A 21,002-nucleotide genomic window follows, 5' to 3' on the forward strand; every position below is an offset into this window, starting at 1 on the left:
ACCAGCTTATCCACCTTTGGTGTCTACCTGCTTCACCCAACTCTCACCTGTGGCTACGTGGAATCTGTAGGATACATAGCAACCACGTTCCCTGAATCCATGTAATCCACTAAACCTTCTCTGCAAATGGGTTAAACCAGGTCTAAGACTCAAACTTGTTGGGGAGTTAGGGGGATGTCTAGCCCAAGTGTATGATTGCTTCCCCCAGCAGAATGGAGCAATTTGTTCCAATGGCCATAGAGGAAACTGAAGGGAGGGGATTTAAGAGGTTACTTCATCAACAAACATGTGACCAGTGTCATAACATCACAGACTATTGTCCTGTCATTGAACTTCAGTGATTCCAGAAAGAGAGTGAGACTGACAATTTTGTGCAATTTTGCCTCACTCAAATCCAATTTATGAACAAGTTAAGACATCACTCATCATGTCATTGATCCTTCTCAAAACACACACACTAACAATAGGTGTCTCCTACTTTCTTGGCATCAGGAAGCAAAGTCAAAGTGCAAACAATTCCTCTTCACAAGGACTTTATAGTCTACTTATTGGTTGACCCAGATATAGTAAACTCCATGTAATGAATAGGACATTATTTTTGTGAGTAACCCTAAATGGGCATGGTAGCATATACTTTAGAGGGGTATTGTGAGGCTAAATGAGATAATCCACACAAACTTCAGAAACATTACCTATTTATTAATATTTTCTCCTTTTCTTGACTTCATCCAAGAATACTAATTTCTTGTACCTTAATGGATTGAAGGTTCCCATTAATATTCTTTTTAAAAAAATTTATTTATATAAGGCAATGGGATTAACTGACTTGCCCAAGGTCACACATTATTAAGTGTCTGAGACTGGATTTGAACTCAGATCCTCCCTAACCTACCTACCCTTTCCCATTAATATTCTTCACTAGCTCATTGGATAGTAATTTCAGTTGTCCTGCAGGTTGATTAAACTGTGAATGGATCCAAATAAATAGTATAATAATACCATCTTGTACTTAACCCTCCTCAAGGGGTAATGGTTATATGTACTGGTTAAATAGGGACTTACTTCAGGCTACCAAACAATATAATGTATCTCTTTGCTAGAACATAATTTTTCATATATCACAACAAATGTATATACACTGTCAAGATTTTGATCCTTTCATTGCATGTTGTTATTGCCTTGGATCAGAATTTCATGTGGAAATCAGTGAGGAGATTTCTGGCCAATTATTTAAAGATCCCAACAGTGACCCAATTGGGGTCCCAGAAATCAGCATATATTTTTATGACTAGGGTCATCAAGTTTAAAAATCACACACTACAATTGTGACATTCAACTCTAGCTCACCCCATCTTAAAACTCAGGGCGACTATTGCCACAGTTCTTAGACCCTTTGCAAGGAGTTCAAACTGATTTATTACATCATGATTTGCTGGTTGTGGTAAATCCACTTTCCCTATTAAGAAGAAAGGGATTTAGTCTGCTGACTTCTGTCTTTCCTGATGTCCCTACAGCATCTGACACTGCCACATTTCAGGTCTTCCTGATTCCAGTTTCCCCATCCACTGTACCAGCTAGCTGCCATCTCCCAGATGGTCTCAATTTGTTATGGGTAGAGTTCCTTGTGAAGCTATTGGACTAGATGGTTGCTGAGATTCCTTAGAATTCCAAAATTCTATTTTGTACTTCTATTCTGAAATGCCTCTAAGCTAGAATACAGTTTTAGATAAAATTTGTAAACCTCTGTTAGGCATTCAGAATCCTCTTTTGCCTGGCACCATCTAATTTTTCCAGACTCACCAGACTTTACCCCCCCTTCCAAACCTACACACACACACATGCATGCACATACACATATACGTACACACACACACATTCATATCCCTCACAAACTGAAGAAATTATTTTCCAAGTCAATTTCTTTCCATTTTACTCTGTATCCATTGTTATTTGTATAAAACATCTTCATTTTTAAATGAGCAAGCCACTTCTATCTTCTATAATTAAAAAAAAATTATTTAGGGCAATGGGGTTAAGTGACTTGCCCAGGGTCACACAGCTAGGCAATTATTAAGATTTGAACTTAAGTCCTCCTGACTTCAGGACCAGTGCTCTATCCACTGTGCAACCTAGCCACCTTTTTTTTTTAATTTAATATCTCCTATAATTTTTAAAATGTTCCCACCACTCCATTCCATAATTGTTCTGTATAGAACCTTCCATTAACTTTAGTTTTTTAAGTATCTTTAAACACACACACACACACACACACACACCCATTTTGCTGATCCATTTAGATTTATTGTGCTGTATAGAATGAGATGTGCTTGTAATCTCATTTTTCTCCATGCTTCCATATATAGGGATGAGACATAGTAATGAGGAGAGACTTGGATGATCTGAGCATCTTCAAAGACGTTTTCTCACCCCCTACTCAAAAAAATTCCACAACTAGGTGGGCCAATAGAGAGAGAGAGCACTGGACTTGGAGTCAAGAAGGCTCATCTTCCTGATTTCAATTTTTCCTCAGACACTTACTTGCTGTGTGACTCTAGGCAAGTCACTTCATCCTGTTATTGTGTTTTCTCATCTGTAAATTAGGTGAAAAGAAAAAGACAAATCATTACAGAATCTTTGCCATGAAAAACCCCAAATGGGGTCACAAATGATCAGATAGAGCTAAAAAGTGACTCAACAGAAACACTCAAAGAATAGCCAAAAATTTATTGATTTGCCTTAATGATGATCTCATTTTTCAAATGGTGAAGGAACTTCAAGAAGAACTTCATTTTAGAATGTTCCTCAAGAGAAACTAGTTGCTGAGGTTGAAAACAGTGGGGATCTTGGGAGAAAGTGCTCACCACCTCTTGGAATTACTGATAGAACTTTTTATATATGAATTATTAGTCTGAACTCTCATGTCCTATCAAATTTCACTTCAAAGTCAATACTGAGACCTAAAAATTCTGTATATAATAGCCAGTATGATATACTCATTCTGGAAACACACATTAATAATTACAAGAGAGAATCGATTGATGGTTTTAAGAAACTGTGTGGCTTGCCAAGTTAGTCCTAATTAATTAGTATTTTCTATGAATCAAATTACATAATTTCTTTATTTTTTTATTTTGGACTTTTAAAAATCTTCTCCCAGAGGCCATGGTACTGATGCATCTTGGCCTTTGCTTGTTTGGTTGCTGTTGGCTTTCCCACAGCTATGGGAAAAGGAGACAAATGTCTAGTGAACAAGAAAAATCCTGGAGCAGAGTCTAGGTTCATCAATTAACCCAGGTCTTCCTGGCTCCCAAGTCCCATCCATCTATCTCTGGTGACACTGGAAACAGAATGGAAAAGCTCTTGGATTGAAGTTTGGAACAAAACTAGAAGAGATTGAAGACATACTAAAGAGAATAAAGTATGTCAGTGGAGAGTCATGGTTGTAGGCTTGAAGTAAAACTATTGTATTGATTTTGGAGGTGAGACATTACAGAGTGATAGTGTGCCTTTGGTGTGCATGATAAAAGATGTTGTAAGCTTTGAAACCTTAAACCTACTCTAGGAATTTGCGGACATCCTACATAATTCATAGACTGCACCCTCCTAGTTGACTCCTCAATTTTCATATACCTCATACTCTTGGCTCCACTTTGGTCTTGGTCTTGTTCTATTGTGTCGTCGGTGAGAAGTAATGATTATGAATTAGATGGATTGGAAAAGTAGATGCCCATTGTTTGGGAAAGAAATTGTATTAAACAAATATCTGGAATACTAGCACATAAAAATAATGTCTATAAAGAATTCAGAGACCCAAGGGAGAACTGTGAGCTAATGGAAAATGAAGTTTAACAGAACCAGAAGAAAACAACATACCTAGAGACTGCAGCATTAAAAATGAAAGAATCTCAAGAATGATAAAATCAAAACTGACCCTCATAAATATAATATTAAGATTGTCTTCAAAATGAAAATGAAAAATTCATCTTTTTCCCTAATTTTTAGAGATGGAGGACTATGAGTTTGGGACTAAGTATATACTTTCAGATCTGGTTAATATGGTTTTCAGTCTTACTTGATCACTAGGGTTTTTTCTTCTTTCTTCTTTACCTTTTGTTACAAACATAGGCACTCTAGGTGATGGAGGGCAATGGTATATTTGGAATTGTAGGGAATATGAGAACAAAAGATAGCAATAAATAATAATTATAATTTAAAAAATGATGAGGAACCTAGAACCCCAAACCTGAAAAAAAAGTCCTTTCTTTTCAATAAACCATTAACATATGCTAATATCTAGAAACTGGAGAATAGGTGGACAAATTCATTTTTAGTGTTTTGGTGAAAAGACTAATTTTATGGTTATTCTGGGCTTCATCAAGGATAAAGTCACCAAGTCTCCCAAAATGTATTTAAATTTAATACTTTCAAACAAGAAAGGCAGAATTCTAGATCATCAACTTTCCAATTCATTTCTCAACACTATATGCATGTGCACACATCCATGAATACACTCCCCACAGAGGAGTCCTAGTCACATAGAGTGAACTTTAGGTCATATACTAACTTGCAAATTCCAAGAAAACAGGGATCATAATAGCAAATCTTTATATAGCACTTATATAGCACCAGGCACAGTATCTCATTTCATCCTCAAAATAACCTTAGAAAGTAAGTGTTGTCATTATTCATCCTTTTTTACAAATAAGGAAACAGAGGCAGACAGAATCTAGGAGATTTCCTCAGATCACACAACTAGGAAGTGTCTGAGATGAGATTTGAACTCAGGTCTTTGTCGACTCCAGACTCAGGGACTACTTCCATTGAACCACCAGCTGCCCATTTCACCTTCACTTTTCTCCTTCTGCCAAATGTAGTTTACTGAGCATTTTACATGTAGGAGCCTTAAAAAATATATACACAGGCATTTGCATATATATTTGCATATATGTATTACATATATTTTTGGTTGTTATTGTTATTCGGTTATTTTAGTCGTATCTGGCTCTCCATGATCTCATTTTGGGTTTATTTTTTTGGCAAAAGCAGTGTATTTGCTATTTCCTTCTTCAGCTCATATTATAAATTAGGAACCTGAGACACAGCATCACACAGCTAGTATCTTAGGCTAGATTTGAACTCGGGAAAAAACATCTTCATTTTTAGGTTATACGTTTGTGTGTGTGTGTGTGTGTGTGTATCTATACATGTATGTCTGTCTTCTGTATGTATTCACATACACTCATATGCATGTCTATCCTCTTCATATATTTTTATATAGATAAGTATATTGAAAGGTGTAAGATCAATTTGACAAAATGTGATTTGTATTCAAGACAATACATTTAAAAAATATTTGTTGAACTGATCCTGGACCTCCCCACTTATATTTTAAGGTTGACATTAATAGGTCTATGTATTCGCAAAATCACCTATTTGTTGAGCAATATTATAGTACCCAAGCAGGAAACAGTCACTTATTAATATTTTCACCTATAAAGATAGAATTGGTTGAAAGTCAATTCATTTGCCCTTTTGGTTCCACATACAACCTCTAGCAGTTTGTGCCTGACTCTTCTTTGTTTTAAGATGAACAAGAACTGCACTGCTAATTAGACATGATGAAAGGAGTCTGGAAGAAGGTGTGGGTTCAAGTCCCACATCTGATAATCGCAGTGAGATTCTGATCAAGAAAACAATCTCTCTGAGTCATTGTGTGCAAAATGAGAATAATAATAGCCTCTGGCTGACTCACAGGGTCATTATGGGGATGCAAATGAAATAATAGATCAAAAACATTGTTGCTATATTCAAAGCACTTTATAGATACTAGCTATTTTTATCAGGAAAAATGACTAAGACTTTCTCAAGACTCTAGATAATTCCCTCAGTCCCTGCCTGTATAGAGCATGCCTACCTGCAATGGAATAGTAGAAGAATTGGTAAAAGAAATATCTCACTGGTGGCTCCCTCCATAGTGAAATTACAGAGTCTATGGTGGTCATCATTATCATCATCATCAACATCATTGTCACCATCATTGTTGTCACAGCTGTTATTAAGATCAAGGGTCTTCACCTAGAAGCCATTGACCCCCAAGAAGTCTGTGAATAGATTTCCCGGGAACTGTCAGCTTGGATGCCTTGAATGCCTTCAACATTTTATGCCTTCAACAAATTATTCTGAGGAAGGTTCTAAAGGCTTCACCAGCCTACCAACTTATTCCTTGATACACAAAAAATTAGGTGTCCCTAATGGAGAAAACATTAGACAATTCTCTGGGAATCTTCTGAGACAAAAGAAGAGGAGATATAATTATTTTTAACCTCTGCTTTTGCAAAACCAAAAGGGAATTAAAAATATATGATCATGGGTTAGGATTACAATGGTTCAAAGAGGTCATTTCTTTCTACTCTCTCATTTTTACATAACATGAGACCTAGAGAGTAATCTGCTTAGCCTAAGATCAAATGAAGCAAAGCCAGGATCCAAACTCATGTCCTGCAACACACTACAGCAGTCCATCATAGTTTACATTGAACCATCCTACTTAGGATTTATTGAATAGGCCCTCATCATTTTTCTGATCTCTTTTTTAAAAAATCTATAACCCAGGTCTCAATTGGTATAAATCATGAATTCTGGAAAATGATCACATTCTTCAAATTCTCACTGTTCATATCTATAAATGTGCAGAATTTTGATTATATCCAAGGCACCCCAATGCCTACCTCCCTCTTTGATATGATTCAATGACCTACTGTGACACATGGTTTTTAAAAATGGTGGTTCCAAGTGACGCCATCGTCAGCGCATAAGGGTTTCCTTTGAAGCCTTGGCAAGTGGCATTCCTCTCTGAACTGACCCGGAAGCCAAGTCTGCTGCTCCATTAAATAAGAGCCACGTGGCATATCTCCCTTTTCTTTTGGGGAAATGTTTCCCATAAAGAAAGATTCCTTTTTTAAAAATGCTCCAGCCCCTCTTTGCGATTCCTCTATTGACAGAGAAGGTCATTACAGCCTTTCAGGCACCCTTGGGGTGGGAGCAACACTCAGTTTTTTTTTCTTTTCCTTGGGACTCCTTCCAAGTGGATTGTACACTGTGTTGGGGCATACATGGAAAAAGGTGACTAATTAAAATTCAAATGTAATGAGATGAAGTTGAGGGTTCCAGCCTAGCCGCTTTTGTTTTATTTCCTGCATGCTGCCTGAACTGAAACAATATAGCTCTTCTGAATTCAACTTGTCTAGCTGAAGAGGGTCGACATCTTTTTCTAATCCATCTCAGAAAAGAAATCCAGGCCATTTGGGTCTTCCAGCTTAATTTCTTTATGTTCAGATGGGGTTGAATGTGAAATCTTGCTTTTTTTTTTTTGATTAATTCTCACTGAAACATGCAAATGTGTCTCTATCACCTAGGTAACTATTATGGGACACCCAAGCCTCCCAGCCAACCCGTCAGCGGGAAAGTGATTCCCACCGATGCTTTGCACACCCTTCAAACGGGCTCCAAGCAGTCAACTCCGAAACGCACCAAGTCCTACAATGATATGCAAAATGCTGGCATAGTACACGCAGAAAACGATGACGAGGATGACGTCCCTGAAATGAATAGTAGTTTGACAGGTAAAGAGGAGAGCTTTGTTTTCTGGAAGGGAGTTGGGGGTTGGGGAGCATGGCAGAAGAGCTTGGCCCTTCCTAATAGGGATCTGGCAGAGATAGCAGAATTCTCAGTCTAACCACATTTTCTTTTTCACAGTCTTCGCATTATTCTCCCTACCTCCTTTAATTCACACTTTCTGTCCTATCTAGTGTTTTTTAGAAACCTAAAAAATGTGTTGTCAAATTGGGGATATTGAATAACCTTCATCATGTCTATTTTCTCTGATTTAAAAATGCTACTCATGGGGTAGCTAGGTGGCACAGTGGATAAAGCACCGGCCCTGGAGTCAGGAGTTACCTGGGTTCAAATCCGGTCTCAGATATTTAATAATTACCTAGCTGTGTGGCCTTGGGCAAGCCACTTAACCCCATTTGCCTTGCAAAAAAAAATGCTACTCATAGGTTATCATTATCATCATCATCATCATCATCATCATCATCATCATTTTTATTATTATTATTATTTGTCTCAATATTCTCCACAGATGCCAGAAGTCTCTTATGGAAGGGATAATAGCATTCATTTATTTGACAGCTTAATATCAAATTTTACTTTATTGACAAGAACATCTTATCTTTTTGAAGGAAACCACCATGAATGAACATGGATTATGAGAAAATTTGGAATGGCATATTGGCTCTTAAGTTTTCACCATGCTTAAATATTTTCTTAAATATTTTTAACAGTAGTCATTATCCCATCTGTCAACATGTGAGACAGCCGTCTGTCATGGCGGTTGGCTTCGTAATAAGATTGTGCTCCCATTATTTCTGCCACTAATTCTCCACAACCTCCTCCCCCAAAATGGACATATTAGAGGATTAAATCTATTTTGTTTTGCTACAAGAGAGATTTGAGAATTGGAGGGAACTGTGGGGTAGGTGAGAAGGTATCATTACCACCCCAGGCTAATAATATAGACATCTGTGTGATTTTTCATGTTTATCAACTAAATTTCCTGATGATGATACCAGTTTGAGTTGGCAAGAGCTGTTAATTCTCAGAAGGTATCTGGCATCCTTTTTATGCTTGTGTACTGAGTTGAGTTGATTGGTTTAGGATAAAGAAAGCTTTAACATAAGCTTCCTTAGATGGATCCATTGTTCTGCCAGTCGATAATGAGACTTCCTTTCAGTGGTGAAGATGACAAATCATTTGCTATTTTTCTTATTCCATGCAGTCCATGTCCTTCAATCACTTCACTGTAAAGGTAGGGGATTGAACAGTAGGAGAGGATGTCTGTGAAACTTGCCAAAAGCATTCCTCTCATATACAATGGAAAGAAGAGGCAAAGAGGCAAATTTAGGATTGGCACAGGGCAAATTTTCTAACAGCTTGTTGTTTAAAAATAGAAAGGTAGTCAGTCTTGTATTACTTGAAGTCTTCAAACAAAACCTAGGTTAGCTATGTGTTCACTGAATATTTTGAAGAAGGAATTCCTGACAAAGTGTATTTGCCCTGGGGTCAGCTAGATGGTACATTGGCTAGAGTACCAGACCTAGAATCAGGAAGACATCCTCATGAGTTCAAAAAGGAGTAAACTGCATTGTATTTCCATTTTTCTATTACCCAGGTATCTTTACCACCTTCCTATATGGAATGAAAAATAAAAAACCCTCATTTTCAAGGGCACATCTGGGAATGTCAATAATCTGTCATCACCTGTCATCAAAAAAAAAAATGTAGAATGATTAGTGCTATACCAACCAGTGGTGTGTGGGTGTGATTAAACTCACATTCATTGCCAGATGCCTTTTGGGGGAGTTGCATATGGAAGCCATATTTATCCTTATGTGAAGTCCTAGGCATCGTCATCATGGTGGCTCCATTTTCCAATCTTTCTTTCTGCTACCATTCAAGGAAATAATGGAAAGAACTATAGGGAAGGACGAGCACACCAACCAAAACTTGGTAACCAAAAGTTATAATTATTTGAGGCATCTCCCCCACACAAAGTGCAATGTTTGGCATAAATAATACAGATAGATATTACTACCCAGTTTAAATGAGATTATAATCAGATATCAAAGAAAAGACTCTTGACCATGGTAATGTAGAGGGGAACAGATTTTTTCCCCAGACCCCTAATAGAGTCCCAAGCCACTCAAAGATCTCCAATGGAAAAGAGACCATAGTCAGCAGTGCTGTAATTAAGTGAAATAGTGGATATAGTGCTATATCTGGAGTCAGGAAGAACTGAGTTCAAATCTCTCCTCAGACATTTTGCACTTCATAAATACATGTCTTAATTTTATTGAATGAAAAAGTATTTTCAGCATAGATATGTAGGAACTGACTGTTCGCTCTGTAGCATTTGGTGCTATAATAGAAAAGATAGTAATACATTTGTAGGAAGTCTGATTCTGGGAGAGTAATGGAGTTCACAATTCATTGGTAATTTGAATGATATGGATCTAATGTATATCAGAGCCTTCAATTTTTTAGCTTTTTTTTTAATTCAGAGAAAGGGATTGGTTAGGCCTTTGTTCTCAAAGGAAGGTGCATTTAAAAATGTCTGGATAGTTTAAAAGTAATGCAATTGTTGAAAAGATTTTCCATAGGAAATTAAAATCCTTTCTGATGTAGTTAGCATCCCTATCTGAAAATTCTGGTTCTTAATGTCCCCCAGGGGGAAAAAAACAAGAAATGATCTCCTGAATTTTAATTGGTAAGTGGGATTTTTGAAACAGAGATGAGTTGTGTGTACCTTCATTTTGTTTTTCTCTTTTCTATTATTTCATACCAAACTACAATTCTCTTAGATATCTTTAGTTCCTCCTAGGGAATCTGAAAATGGATAGAGTTTGAAGATAAAGCGTTAGAACTGTGATTTTTCTGAAAACTCATCTTGACTTCCTCTCCTCAAGTAGGTGTTGTTTTTCTTGTTTAATATTCCATATATGGAGTTCCTTTTACTCTGTAAGACATGCTGGTCAGTGGAAGAATTGTGTCCACCAACTGACCATCCCTCACTCCTAAAGTTAACTTGCCGAGCAGGTACTTAGAGTCATTACATTTCCATCCTTAGTCTCTACTCAATTAAGTTTTATTTTCCTCATTTATTTTGTCTCTCTAAGCACCTTTCTATAGCATTCTGTCCATTTACTCTGATATCTAGTAGAGAAGGACAGAAGGACCCTTCCTTTTGATTAGTGTTTACCTTTCAGAATATGAGTCATTTGTAACAGAAGGTCCAAATTAGAGTCAATGGAGGTGGACAGAGCATTGTCCTCTTGGATTTGACTCTGTGACCAAATAAGTCATTTGACCTCTGCAAGACTCTAAGTTGCAAGTAGGTGTGGACTTCATGAAGTAGGCATAGCTTTGTCATCTGGGAGTTCCAGGTGAGTATAGTCCAATGACTGCTCTGTTCCTTATCCCTACCCTCAGATTACCTATGAATGGGGGGAGAGGGAGAAGAGCAGACATAGATAATAGTAGTATTTAATTTTTTTTCTTTCATGCACTCCTTGCCACTAAAGTGTGTAACAGATGCTTGTTGATTGGGTAATGAATTGGGGAATCAGCATAGTTCGGCAAGTTTACTGGATAAGCCAGAGAATCTGAGATTAGTGACCCTGAAAAAGTCATTTAGAGTCTCTGAGCCTCAGTCTCTTCTCATGTAAAGTTGGGATGGTAATATCACTTATTTCACAAGGTTGCCATGAGATTCAAATGAGATGATAGATATAAAACATATCATAAACCTTTCAAAGCAGTCTATAGATATGAACCCTGGGTAGTTAGGTGGTACCTGGTAGATGGAATGCCAGACTTGGAATTGGAGAGACTCATCTTTATGAATTCACATTTGGTCTCAGACATTTCCTATGTGACCCTAGGCAAGTCACTTCACTTTATTTCCCTCCGTTTTCTCATCCGTAATATGAGCTAGAGAAGGAATGGCAAACCACTCCAGTGTCTTTGCCAAGAAAACCCAGAATGTGGGTCATGAAGAGTTCCACATTGGAATAACTCAACAACAAGAACAAAAAAATACGAACTGTTATGATTATTAGCAGAACACTTTATCAGAATCTACTACGAAGCTAGGAGAATATGTGAAATAGCATTTAGGGAACCTTGGTAGCTTAAAGGGTAGGAATACATTCATTTTCTTCCCCACTTGCTTTGTTAGATACCATAGGTATTAATTGACTCACTCAACCCACCTGAGTTAACAAAGTTTGTAAACCTCCTTTCATTATGGGAGAGAGTTGATCATGCCCTAAAGAATTTGTATAAAAGGAAAGATACTATCTGAAAACCAGTTAGAGATTCTGAGTTTTTGGATAGCTAGACTGGAAGGATTGGTATCTTAAGATCCTGAGCCAGGATCCAGCCACCCCAGGGGCAATTAGCAAGAGGATACGTGAAGGTAATACCAAACTATAGGAGAAAAGGAGAGTATAGAGAAGAGCCTTGAACTCAGACCCAAGCTGACACCAAGTATTTTTTTTTAAATCTGTTATTTTTCCAACTACAGGCAAAGGTAGTTTTCAACAGTCATTTTTTAGCAAGTTTTCAATTTTAGCTATTTCTCCTTCCTTCTCCCCTCCTCCTGACAGAAAGAAATCAACTATAGGCTATACATGTATGTATAAATATAGATCCATATTAATCATGTTGTAAAAGAAGAATCCAATACAAATAGGAAAAATACATTAAAGAGAAAAAATATATAAGGCAACTTTTAAAAATTGGAGACAGTAAGCTTTGGTCTGCATTTAAATCCACAGTTCCTTCTCTAGATAGGGCTATTTTCCATCACAAGTCTTTTAGAATTGTCTTTAATTATTGTGCTGCTGAAATGATCAAGTCCATCAGAGTTGGACATAGTTTTTTGTTGCTGTTAGTGTTATATAATGTTCTTCTGGTTCTGTTCATTTCACTCAGCATCAGTTCATGCAAGTCTTTCCAGGCTTTTCTGAAGCCCCATCTCTCTTGATTTCTTATGTAACGATAGATAGTGTTCCATCACCTTTACATACCAGTTTGTTCAACCAATTTCCAATTGATGAGTATCCCCTCAGTTTTCAATTCTTGCCCCTATGAAAAGAGCTACTATAAATACTTTTGTATAAATGTGTCTAAATGCGTGTGTGTGTGTGTAAATATGTATTAATACTTTTTTTACATGTGTGTTTTTTACCCTTTTTCTTGATCTCTTTGGGATACAGACCTAGTAGTGTTATTGCTGGATCAAAGGTTTTATGTACAGTTTGATTGCCCTTTCGGCCTAACTCCAAATTACTCCCTAGAAAAGTTGGATCAGTTCACAACTATCCAAGTGTCCCTGTTGGCCCAATTCCTTCAGAGTTTCTTAATTTATGTTTCTCTAATCAGTAATGATTTAGAATATTTCTCATACTATTATAGATAGCTTTAATTCATTCATCTGAAAATTGCCTTTTCATATCAATTGGAGACTGATTTAACACCAAGTTTTAAGAAAAGGTCTGCTATTTCCCCAACTTATTCTCCAGTTATAGGTCTATCTATAAATGCTTAAATATAATACTTGGACCTTTCCAGAAACTTTGGTGTCATCCACAAAGAAACCAGAAGGCCCCAAAATCTGCCTAAATGTTAGGAATTTTCTTAACTCGGAACTCAGAGTGATTCTCATTGAATTTCCAACTTTTCTCTCAAATTACCTAGTTTTTCAAGGAACCATGTGAACCTTAGGGGACTATAATATTATTCATAGTCTTAAAATAAACTAATTATTATAGATAAATGTAAGTCTTGAGGGCAAGAGCTATCTTTGTCTTCAGATACTCTGCACAATATTTTGGTTACCAGCCCCCCCCCCCTTTTTTCGCACCTGTGATTTCATCACAGGACCTTTCTCTACCAAAACAAATAAAGACTTTCTCTTCAAATTGTTGTCTTTGGAATTTTCCAAGTATATCATACCACCTGCAAAGAGAAATGGTTTCACCATTTCACCATTCTGATTCCTTCTATTTCTTTTTCCTCTTCTTAATTCATTATTCAATATTGGTGACAGTGGTCATTCTTGTTTCACACCTCATGTTACTGGGAAGACTTTAAGCTTGCCCCCATTGCAAATAATGCTTGTGCAGGTTTTAGGTAAATACTTTTTTCCCCAGTTTTTTCAAGGTAATGGGGTTAAGTGGCTTGCCCAAGGCCATACAGCTAGTTAATTCTTAAGTGTCTGAAGTTGGATTTGAACTCAGGTACTCCTGACTCCAGAGTCAGTGCTCTATCTACTGCACCACCTAGCCACCCCTTAGGTAAATACTTTTTTTGTCAATTTAAGGAAAAATTCATTTATACTTAAATTTTCAAGTCTTTAATAGAAACTAGAAATGAAATAGAAAATAGTAATATAGTGTCATACTTTATCAAAAGGTTTTTTTTATGTTCATAATAATTTTTGTTTTTTAAAGGAGTTTTTTGGAGATTTGGCTAGTGCCCCCAAGAGATTAAATTATTCAGCCAGTAGTTCAGAGACAGGATTTGAAGCCAGGTCTTTGGGATTGTGAGACCAGCTCTCTGTTCACAATACCATGCTGCCTCTTTTGAGTATTAAGATCCAATAAACCGTGATTTAAACTAAATTAAGCTGAATTTGATATTATTCCAGAATCATAGAATTGTTCATCTGATCCAACTTCTGCCCGCACAAGAATGACCAATACAACACACCAGACAAATGATAATGCAGCTTTTACTTGAAGACCTCTATGAATGAGGGGCAACTACTCCTTCAGGAGGCCACCCATCCGACTCTTAGAGAGCTATGATTATCAAGTAGTCTGTCCTTGCTACAGGCTTGCATTTATCTCTGTAAATCATGGTGGCTTGCCCAAACAAGACAGCAAAAAGACATTTTGGCTCAGACATCTATATTATACTATGTCCTAACCTGTCTGGCATGATGAGGGCATAGAATTTCAAAGGAAAAGGGGATCCTAGCAACCACCTAATGCAATAGCTTCATTTTCTGGATAAAGAAATGATGGGTCAGCATGAAAAAATAATTTGCTAAAGAGGTAAGAAAATATGAGAGCTTAGATTGGAATCCAGGACTGTTTTTGCTTTGAAATCTCTGTGTTTTTGGTTTTTAAACTACAGTATGTAGTCATCTGCCTTCTTTAGAAATAACTAGTGATTCAGGCTTCCCTCTGTCCTTAGAAAAAAGGCTTTTGAAGTTGAGTCATTGAAATAACTTCTGCATATTTTTCTCTTGTTTGTATTGGCCATCAGAATTCATATGACAGTCTTTCCTTCTGGCCAATAGCTACTAAAAATATTTAAATGAGCTAATACAAACAGTGACTGACGAGGGCATTATGATCCTGCTTTTTTTCCCCATTCTTTTCATCGTGTTTTCAAAAGCAACTTTTTTCTTCCAAAAAAACTCTTTTGACTTAGAAGACTTGTGCATATGGAAGCCCAAAGCAGTTGGAAGTCATGTTTTGCTGGGCTATTTTGCTTCAGAATCTTTGGAATTTTAGGTATTTTTCCCTTTTAACTAACCAAGTTTTGAGAGAGAGATTGGAGCTGAATATATTTTCCGACATTTTTTCCCTTTTGAAGGAGCCAATCTGTTTTGATGTATCATTTTAATGGTTTCTGCCAAATAAAATGTAAGTCAGCCAGTCAAATTTGAGGGGCCCAGACTGTTGTAAGCAATGAAATCAGGATGGTTTTATTTTGCTTTTTTAGACTATATCCAATGTGAAGCTATGATTCTTTCAGCCATTAAGGGAGGTATGACATTTAGGTGATAGGACTCATTTTGGGTCAGGGCATATATCTAGAATGATTCTAGTCACTTCGTTTTTGCAAGATCATTATCAAGTATTGGAGATCTTGAGTTCATGATATGAATGTTGGTTGAGATTGCTTTACCTAGAAAAGCTCATTTATAGCTATCTTCAGATCATTCCTTTTACTTGACCCTAGAACACAATGGCTAGAAGTTACAGAGACAGATTTAGAAATGATGTTTGGGAAAATTGGTTTACATCTTAATTCACTATGTTTCAGAGCCATCTTAGGAGATGTACATTCTCCTTTCATGGCTAGGGAGGCTACCTGTTGGGTATGGTGTAGAAAATATGGGTCTCTGAGGACCACTGAACTTCTGTGATTATGAATTCAATTTCTCTCACCCTGCTTTTTTTTTTCTTTTTTTTTTTTTGTCACTCCACAGATTCTGGAGAACAAGACGATTCCAGTCCCCACAGTACAAGAGAGACAACTTTGCCACCTGTGAATAATAGCATCACCACTGTTCCCATCACGGAACCATCTCAGAACCTCCCTCAATACCTACCTCTTTGTGCAGAGGAAAACTTGGGTCCTCTACCTGAAAACTGGGAGATGGCCTATACCGAAAATGGAGAAGTCTATTTTATAGAGTAAAGTATACTCCCATTTCTTCTCTCTTTGTATGTGTTTCTTCCAAGGCTGCTGATAGAAGCCAAGTCTGAACTCACTGATTGATTGCTGAGGATATAGTGTGGGATAATCAGGGATAAATTTATGCCTGTAAGAGGTTTTTGGGAAGTTCTGCAATTCGTCCAAAGGATGAGCAGAGTGTTCATTCTGATCCTTTCATTAACTCTGAAGAGCCTGTGAGAGAATGAGGTTAATTGTTTCCCAAAAGAAAGGCCTCAAATGGAAAACTGATGATGAAGCACTTCTTAGGGGGATCCAGACTCCCTTTGTAGGAAGCTTAGTTTAGTTTACTACCTTAGCGTAGTAGCACCCGCAACCTCAGCCCCGCACACAGCAGAGGAAAAGGAATGTTGATATGCTCCTTTTCCATCATCCATTGGAAGCAGGGGGTACATTCAAAAGACCTTGACTTGGAGAGCACACGGGTTCAAATCCACCCCCCTCCCCAAGAGTACCCATCATTTCATCCAGTTTGCCTCAGTTTCTTCATTCTGTAAAATAAAAGTATTGGACTAGATAGCTTCAGAACCTGTTTACACCTCTAGAGCTATGATTCTTCCATCTTACGTTCAAATGCTTCATCCAGACTGAGAGGAGTGATATCTGTTGTTGTTCGGTCATTTTTTTTAGTTATGTCTGAAAACTCATTTGGAGGTTTTTGGCAAAGAGGTGCCATTTACTTCTGCAGTTCATTTTATAGGTGAGGCAAACTGAGGCATACAGGATGAAGTGACTTACCCAGGTTCACACAGCTAGTATATGTCTTGAGGGCAGATTTGAACTCAGTAAGATGAGTTAAGGCCAGGTATTCTATCTACTTCCCCACCTAGCTTATAGGATGGGTAAGTGGTGCACTATTTATCTCTAGTTTTTTGGGTTTTGTTTGTTTTTTTGTTTGTTTTTTGCAAAGCAATGGGTTTGAGTGATTTATGCAAGGTCATACAGCTAGACAAATTACTAAATGTCTGAGGTCAGATCTGAGCTCAGGTCCTCCTGATTCTAGTGCTGGTGCTCTATTCACTCCACCACCTAGCTGCCCTTTCATCACTAGTTTTTAATGAAGATTACAAAAAATCTTGCAAGACTGAGTAACTTAGAGGGTAAAGGACTGGTGACAGATACAAGAAGACCTGGGTTGGAGTCCTGCTATGACATAAATTTGATTGGGTCTCTCTGGACAACTCATTTGACTTCTCACTGACCCCAGGCCACTCTTTTAGATATCAAGTTAAAGCAGAGTTGTTGATGTGATTTATTGGGGACATTTCCAAAATGAGAATTGGCCACAATCATGAACTCAAAGGTTCAAATTTCAAAAATTAATAAATAAAAACAAAGCACCCAATGAATGAAGATGAAACATCAACTCATTCAAACATTACCTGTCAGTGTGGTGTCTATTTGTTGATCTGAGAAAGTAAAATTATGGCTTCTCCAAAGCTTGCTTGAGCTCTCAGATATCAATAGCTGTACCGTCAATGTTTGTGGCCTACTAAAAGGGAGATGCTGTGGTAGTCCTCACTGACCACTGACTTGTAGGTTTAGAAGCCTAAGCTCAAGAATTGTCTCTGATACATGTTTGGTTGTATGACCAAAGGCAAATCTCTCTGGCACCTCTATATAAGTGATATATGGACTGTGTCTTTTTTTTTAGATATGTATCAGCCCCTACTGAAATCTTAGAACTACTTCATCTCCCCCCCAGGACAGTGCACTGTGCAAAACAGATATCCCATAAGTGTTTGTTGAATTAAATATAGCAATATTTGAAGGAGGGAAAAATCATGGTTTTCCTAATCTAGAAAATGTTTCTTTTTTTTTTTTAATAAGGCAATGGGGTTAAGTGACTTGCCCTAGGTCACACAGCTAGGTAATTATTAAGTGAGGCTGGATTTGAACTCAGGTCTTCCTGACTCCAGGGCCAGCGCTCTATCCACTGTGCCACCTAGCCGCCCTAGAAAATGTTTCTTGATAAAATTCATGAACTTAGTTCCTTAGGTGAGATTGAAAAGAGTGATCTTTTGGTTAGGAATATATTGCTGCTGGGAAATGAGGGTGGAAGTCATGCCAAATTAGTGTCTTAAGTACATTGGAAGTATTTTGCTCACCAGTCATTAGCAGGGGTGACCTTTGGCTCAAGCCAATTTATTTTATTGGAATGACTATGTGTCATAGAGAAATTATATTAAAGCAATTGACTGCTGTAGCTGCTGATGAGTTGAAGGTGCCATCTTAATTAGACATTACAGTATTTGATGCATGCTACTTAGTTTTAAGTTAAATTTCTAAGTAATTCATTTTTTGGTTTTTATTTCATCCTGAATCATTGTTAGTTTAATGTGTCTATATGGGTCCAAGATTTTGTTGAATCTGAGTCCAAGGAATGTTCTTCCTTTCTTCCTTCTTTCTTCTTTCTTTCCTCCCTTCCTTCAATTTTTGAAAGCTTACTTACATCTCATGTTAGAAGAACCAGGGGATCAATGATCAATCCTTGATTGATTTAAGTGCAGCAGAAAGTGCATTGGATTTGATGTCTGAAAACTTAGGTTCAAATCCTGACTGTCCCAGTGATTTTTCTGTCCCTATACCTTCTGGATTATAGATTCCTCAAACATAAAAAGGAGGTGGGGGGTGATGGGACCTTGAAGGTACAGGTTTTGAACCTCAGATCCCCAGATACATTCCAAAACTGGGGTGATAAAGCTTCAGAGGGAATGAACTTCAATGGCAGAAAACTTGCATCTTTTCCCTAATCTCTAACTAAAACTTAGCATTTCCTTCACTTATTAAAAAATAAATCTTTCTGAAAAGGGCATCAGCAGACTTCCCAAAAGGGGCTATGACACAAAAATGGTGAAGACTGTCTCTCAGGTCCTTTATATAGTTAAAGTCAAATGGCAGCATTGGGAGAAGCAGTGGATAGAGCAGGACTTGGAGTCAGGTAAGCCCAAATTCAAATCAAGTCAAAGACCCTGCCTGGCTGGGGCCTTCTGGACCAGTCTCTTAACTTCTGTCTGCCTCTGTTTCCTTATCCGTAGAAAGAGGATAATAGTAATCATAATACCCAGTTTCCAGGGTGCTTGTGAGAGTGAAATAGTATATTTGGGAAGTTTTGCAAGTCTTAAAGCACTGTGTAAATGCTGTTATTATCTTTATATGTACTCTTTTCAATATAACATTCATATTGACCTTTATGAAATCATTTTTCAAAATAAAATACTATTAAGATTTTTAAAAAGTGCTTAGCTTGGGGCGGCTAGGTGGCATAGTGGATAAAGCACCAGCCTTGGAGTCAGGAGTATCTGGGTTCAAATTCTGTCTCAGACACTTAATAATTACCTAGCTGTGTGGCATTGGGCAAACCACTTAACCCCATTGCCTTGAAAAATCTTTAAAAAAAAAGTGCTTAGCACATTAAAAAAAGAGAGGAAAAAAACTGAGACTTTGCTCTTAAAATTTCGTGAGAACAGAGACCTCATTGTCTGTCATCTTTGCCGCAGTATTCTCTGCATATAGAAAATACTTTAATGAATATTTGTTGAATTAAATTGAACTGATCCTGTTGGTAACTCTCCTACACCCTGACACCTGGAGCTTATCACTTGCTTCATGGGCAAGTCAATTAGCCTCAGTTTTCTCATCTATAAAATAAAATGATGGAACTTGATGTTTTCAGAGTTCCTTCTATCCTTCATAGCTAAAATCTAATGTCATTTCATATTAATTAATCATGTGAATGTAGATAGGGCACTAGATGGTGCAGTGGATAGTGCACTGGTCTTGGAGTCAGGAGGACAGAAGTTCGAATGCGGCCTCAGACATTTGATTCTTACCAGTACTTGGGCAAGTCTCTTCACCTTGATTGCCCCACATCCAGGGCTGTCTCCAGTCATCCTGATTCACATCTGGCCACTAGATCCAGATGACTCTAGAGGAAAAAGTGAGGCTGGTGACCTAACACAGCACCCCTCACTTAAATCCAATTCCCAAGATCGTCATGTCATCGTCATCCTGATGTGATTGTCTTCAAAAATGAAGGACAAACATAAATGAATATAGAATGTACTAAAAGTTGATAAAGCATGTTTCTCCCAGTGACCCTTTGAGATAAGTAGTATTACTATCCTCATTTTCTGGATTTTTAAAAAAAAAGGAAGGCTTAGAAAAGTTCCTTGGTCATGGTCAAACAGTTGACAAGCTGCCTAAATTGGGATTGCAGCTGTTCTCTCTGGATTGCATATAGTTCTTTTTTAACCACATTCAACTTCATCAGCACTGCTACTGTAATCCACACTGGCAGGCAAGAAACCTGAAAGACTTCTTGTGTTCCCAACAGAACCAATATGTTTCTGAGAGATTTTTCTAATGCATTTGAACTTTGACTGACTCAAGCCCCTGTGGAAAATCATCCAGTTGGACTGCACCCCTCTGAAAGCCACTGGCCAGGAGGCTTTACATTCTACCTCCCACTTTTTTTGCTAAGCTTCTTTTATTACGGTAATTTTGTATGGCCTGCAACGTTTCTAAAGTACAATCTAGAAGTCTGAGATTAATGAAAGACATTAGGGGCTTTGAAGTAGAAGAATGAATTAAAGTGCTTTCCATTCATTCTTCAAGAGAATTGCTATGCCGTATAAAAGGAGAAATCCCAGGCCTTTCATTCAAAGTCCAACCTCCTGGTTTCAAGTCAGAAGGTCCTAAAACACACACACACACACACACACACACACACACACACACACACGCACGCACGCACGCATGCACGCACGCACACACACGGCCAGTATGAAGATAGTAAAGGTTTCCACTTATAAAAGGAATCTCATTCTAATCATTTTGCCAAAATGAAATTGATACTCAGTCTGAGCCCATTTGTGAGTTAAAACTGGGAAGAAATAGTAATAATA

General features: G+C 37.5%; 1 protein-coding gene across 21 annotated transcripts in view; it reads left to right on the top strand.

Annotated features, from left to right (window-relative positions):
- The window catches only part of MAGI1 (membrane associated guanylate kinase, WW and PDZ domain containing 1), a 682,760-nt gene that overhangs the window by 543,416 nt on the left and 118,342 nt on the right, over positions 1 to 21,002 (top strand). For all 21 annotated transcript variants that reach the window (XM_074198792.1, XM_074198793.1, XM_074198809.1 and 18 more), the window contains 2 exons: positions 7,416 to 7,622; positions 15,848 to 16,055. In XM_074198792.1, the coding sequence (XP_074054893.1) occupies positions 7,416 to 7,622; positions 15,848 to 16,055 (415 nt within the window). The remainder of the gene's footprint in view (positions 1 to 7,415; positions 7,623 to 15,847; positions 16,056 to 21,002) is intronic.

This window comes from Macrotis lagotis, chromosome 8 (genome assembly GCF_037893015.1).
Source record: "Macrotis lagotis isolate mMagLag1 chromosome 8, bilby.v1.9.chrom.fasta, whole genome shotgun sequence".
In the NCBI taxonomy this organism is placed as follows: domain Eukaryota; kingdom Metazoa; phylum Chordata; class Mammalia; order Peramelemorphia; family Peramelidae; genus Macrotis; species Macrotis lagotis.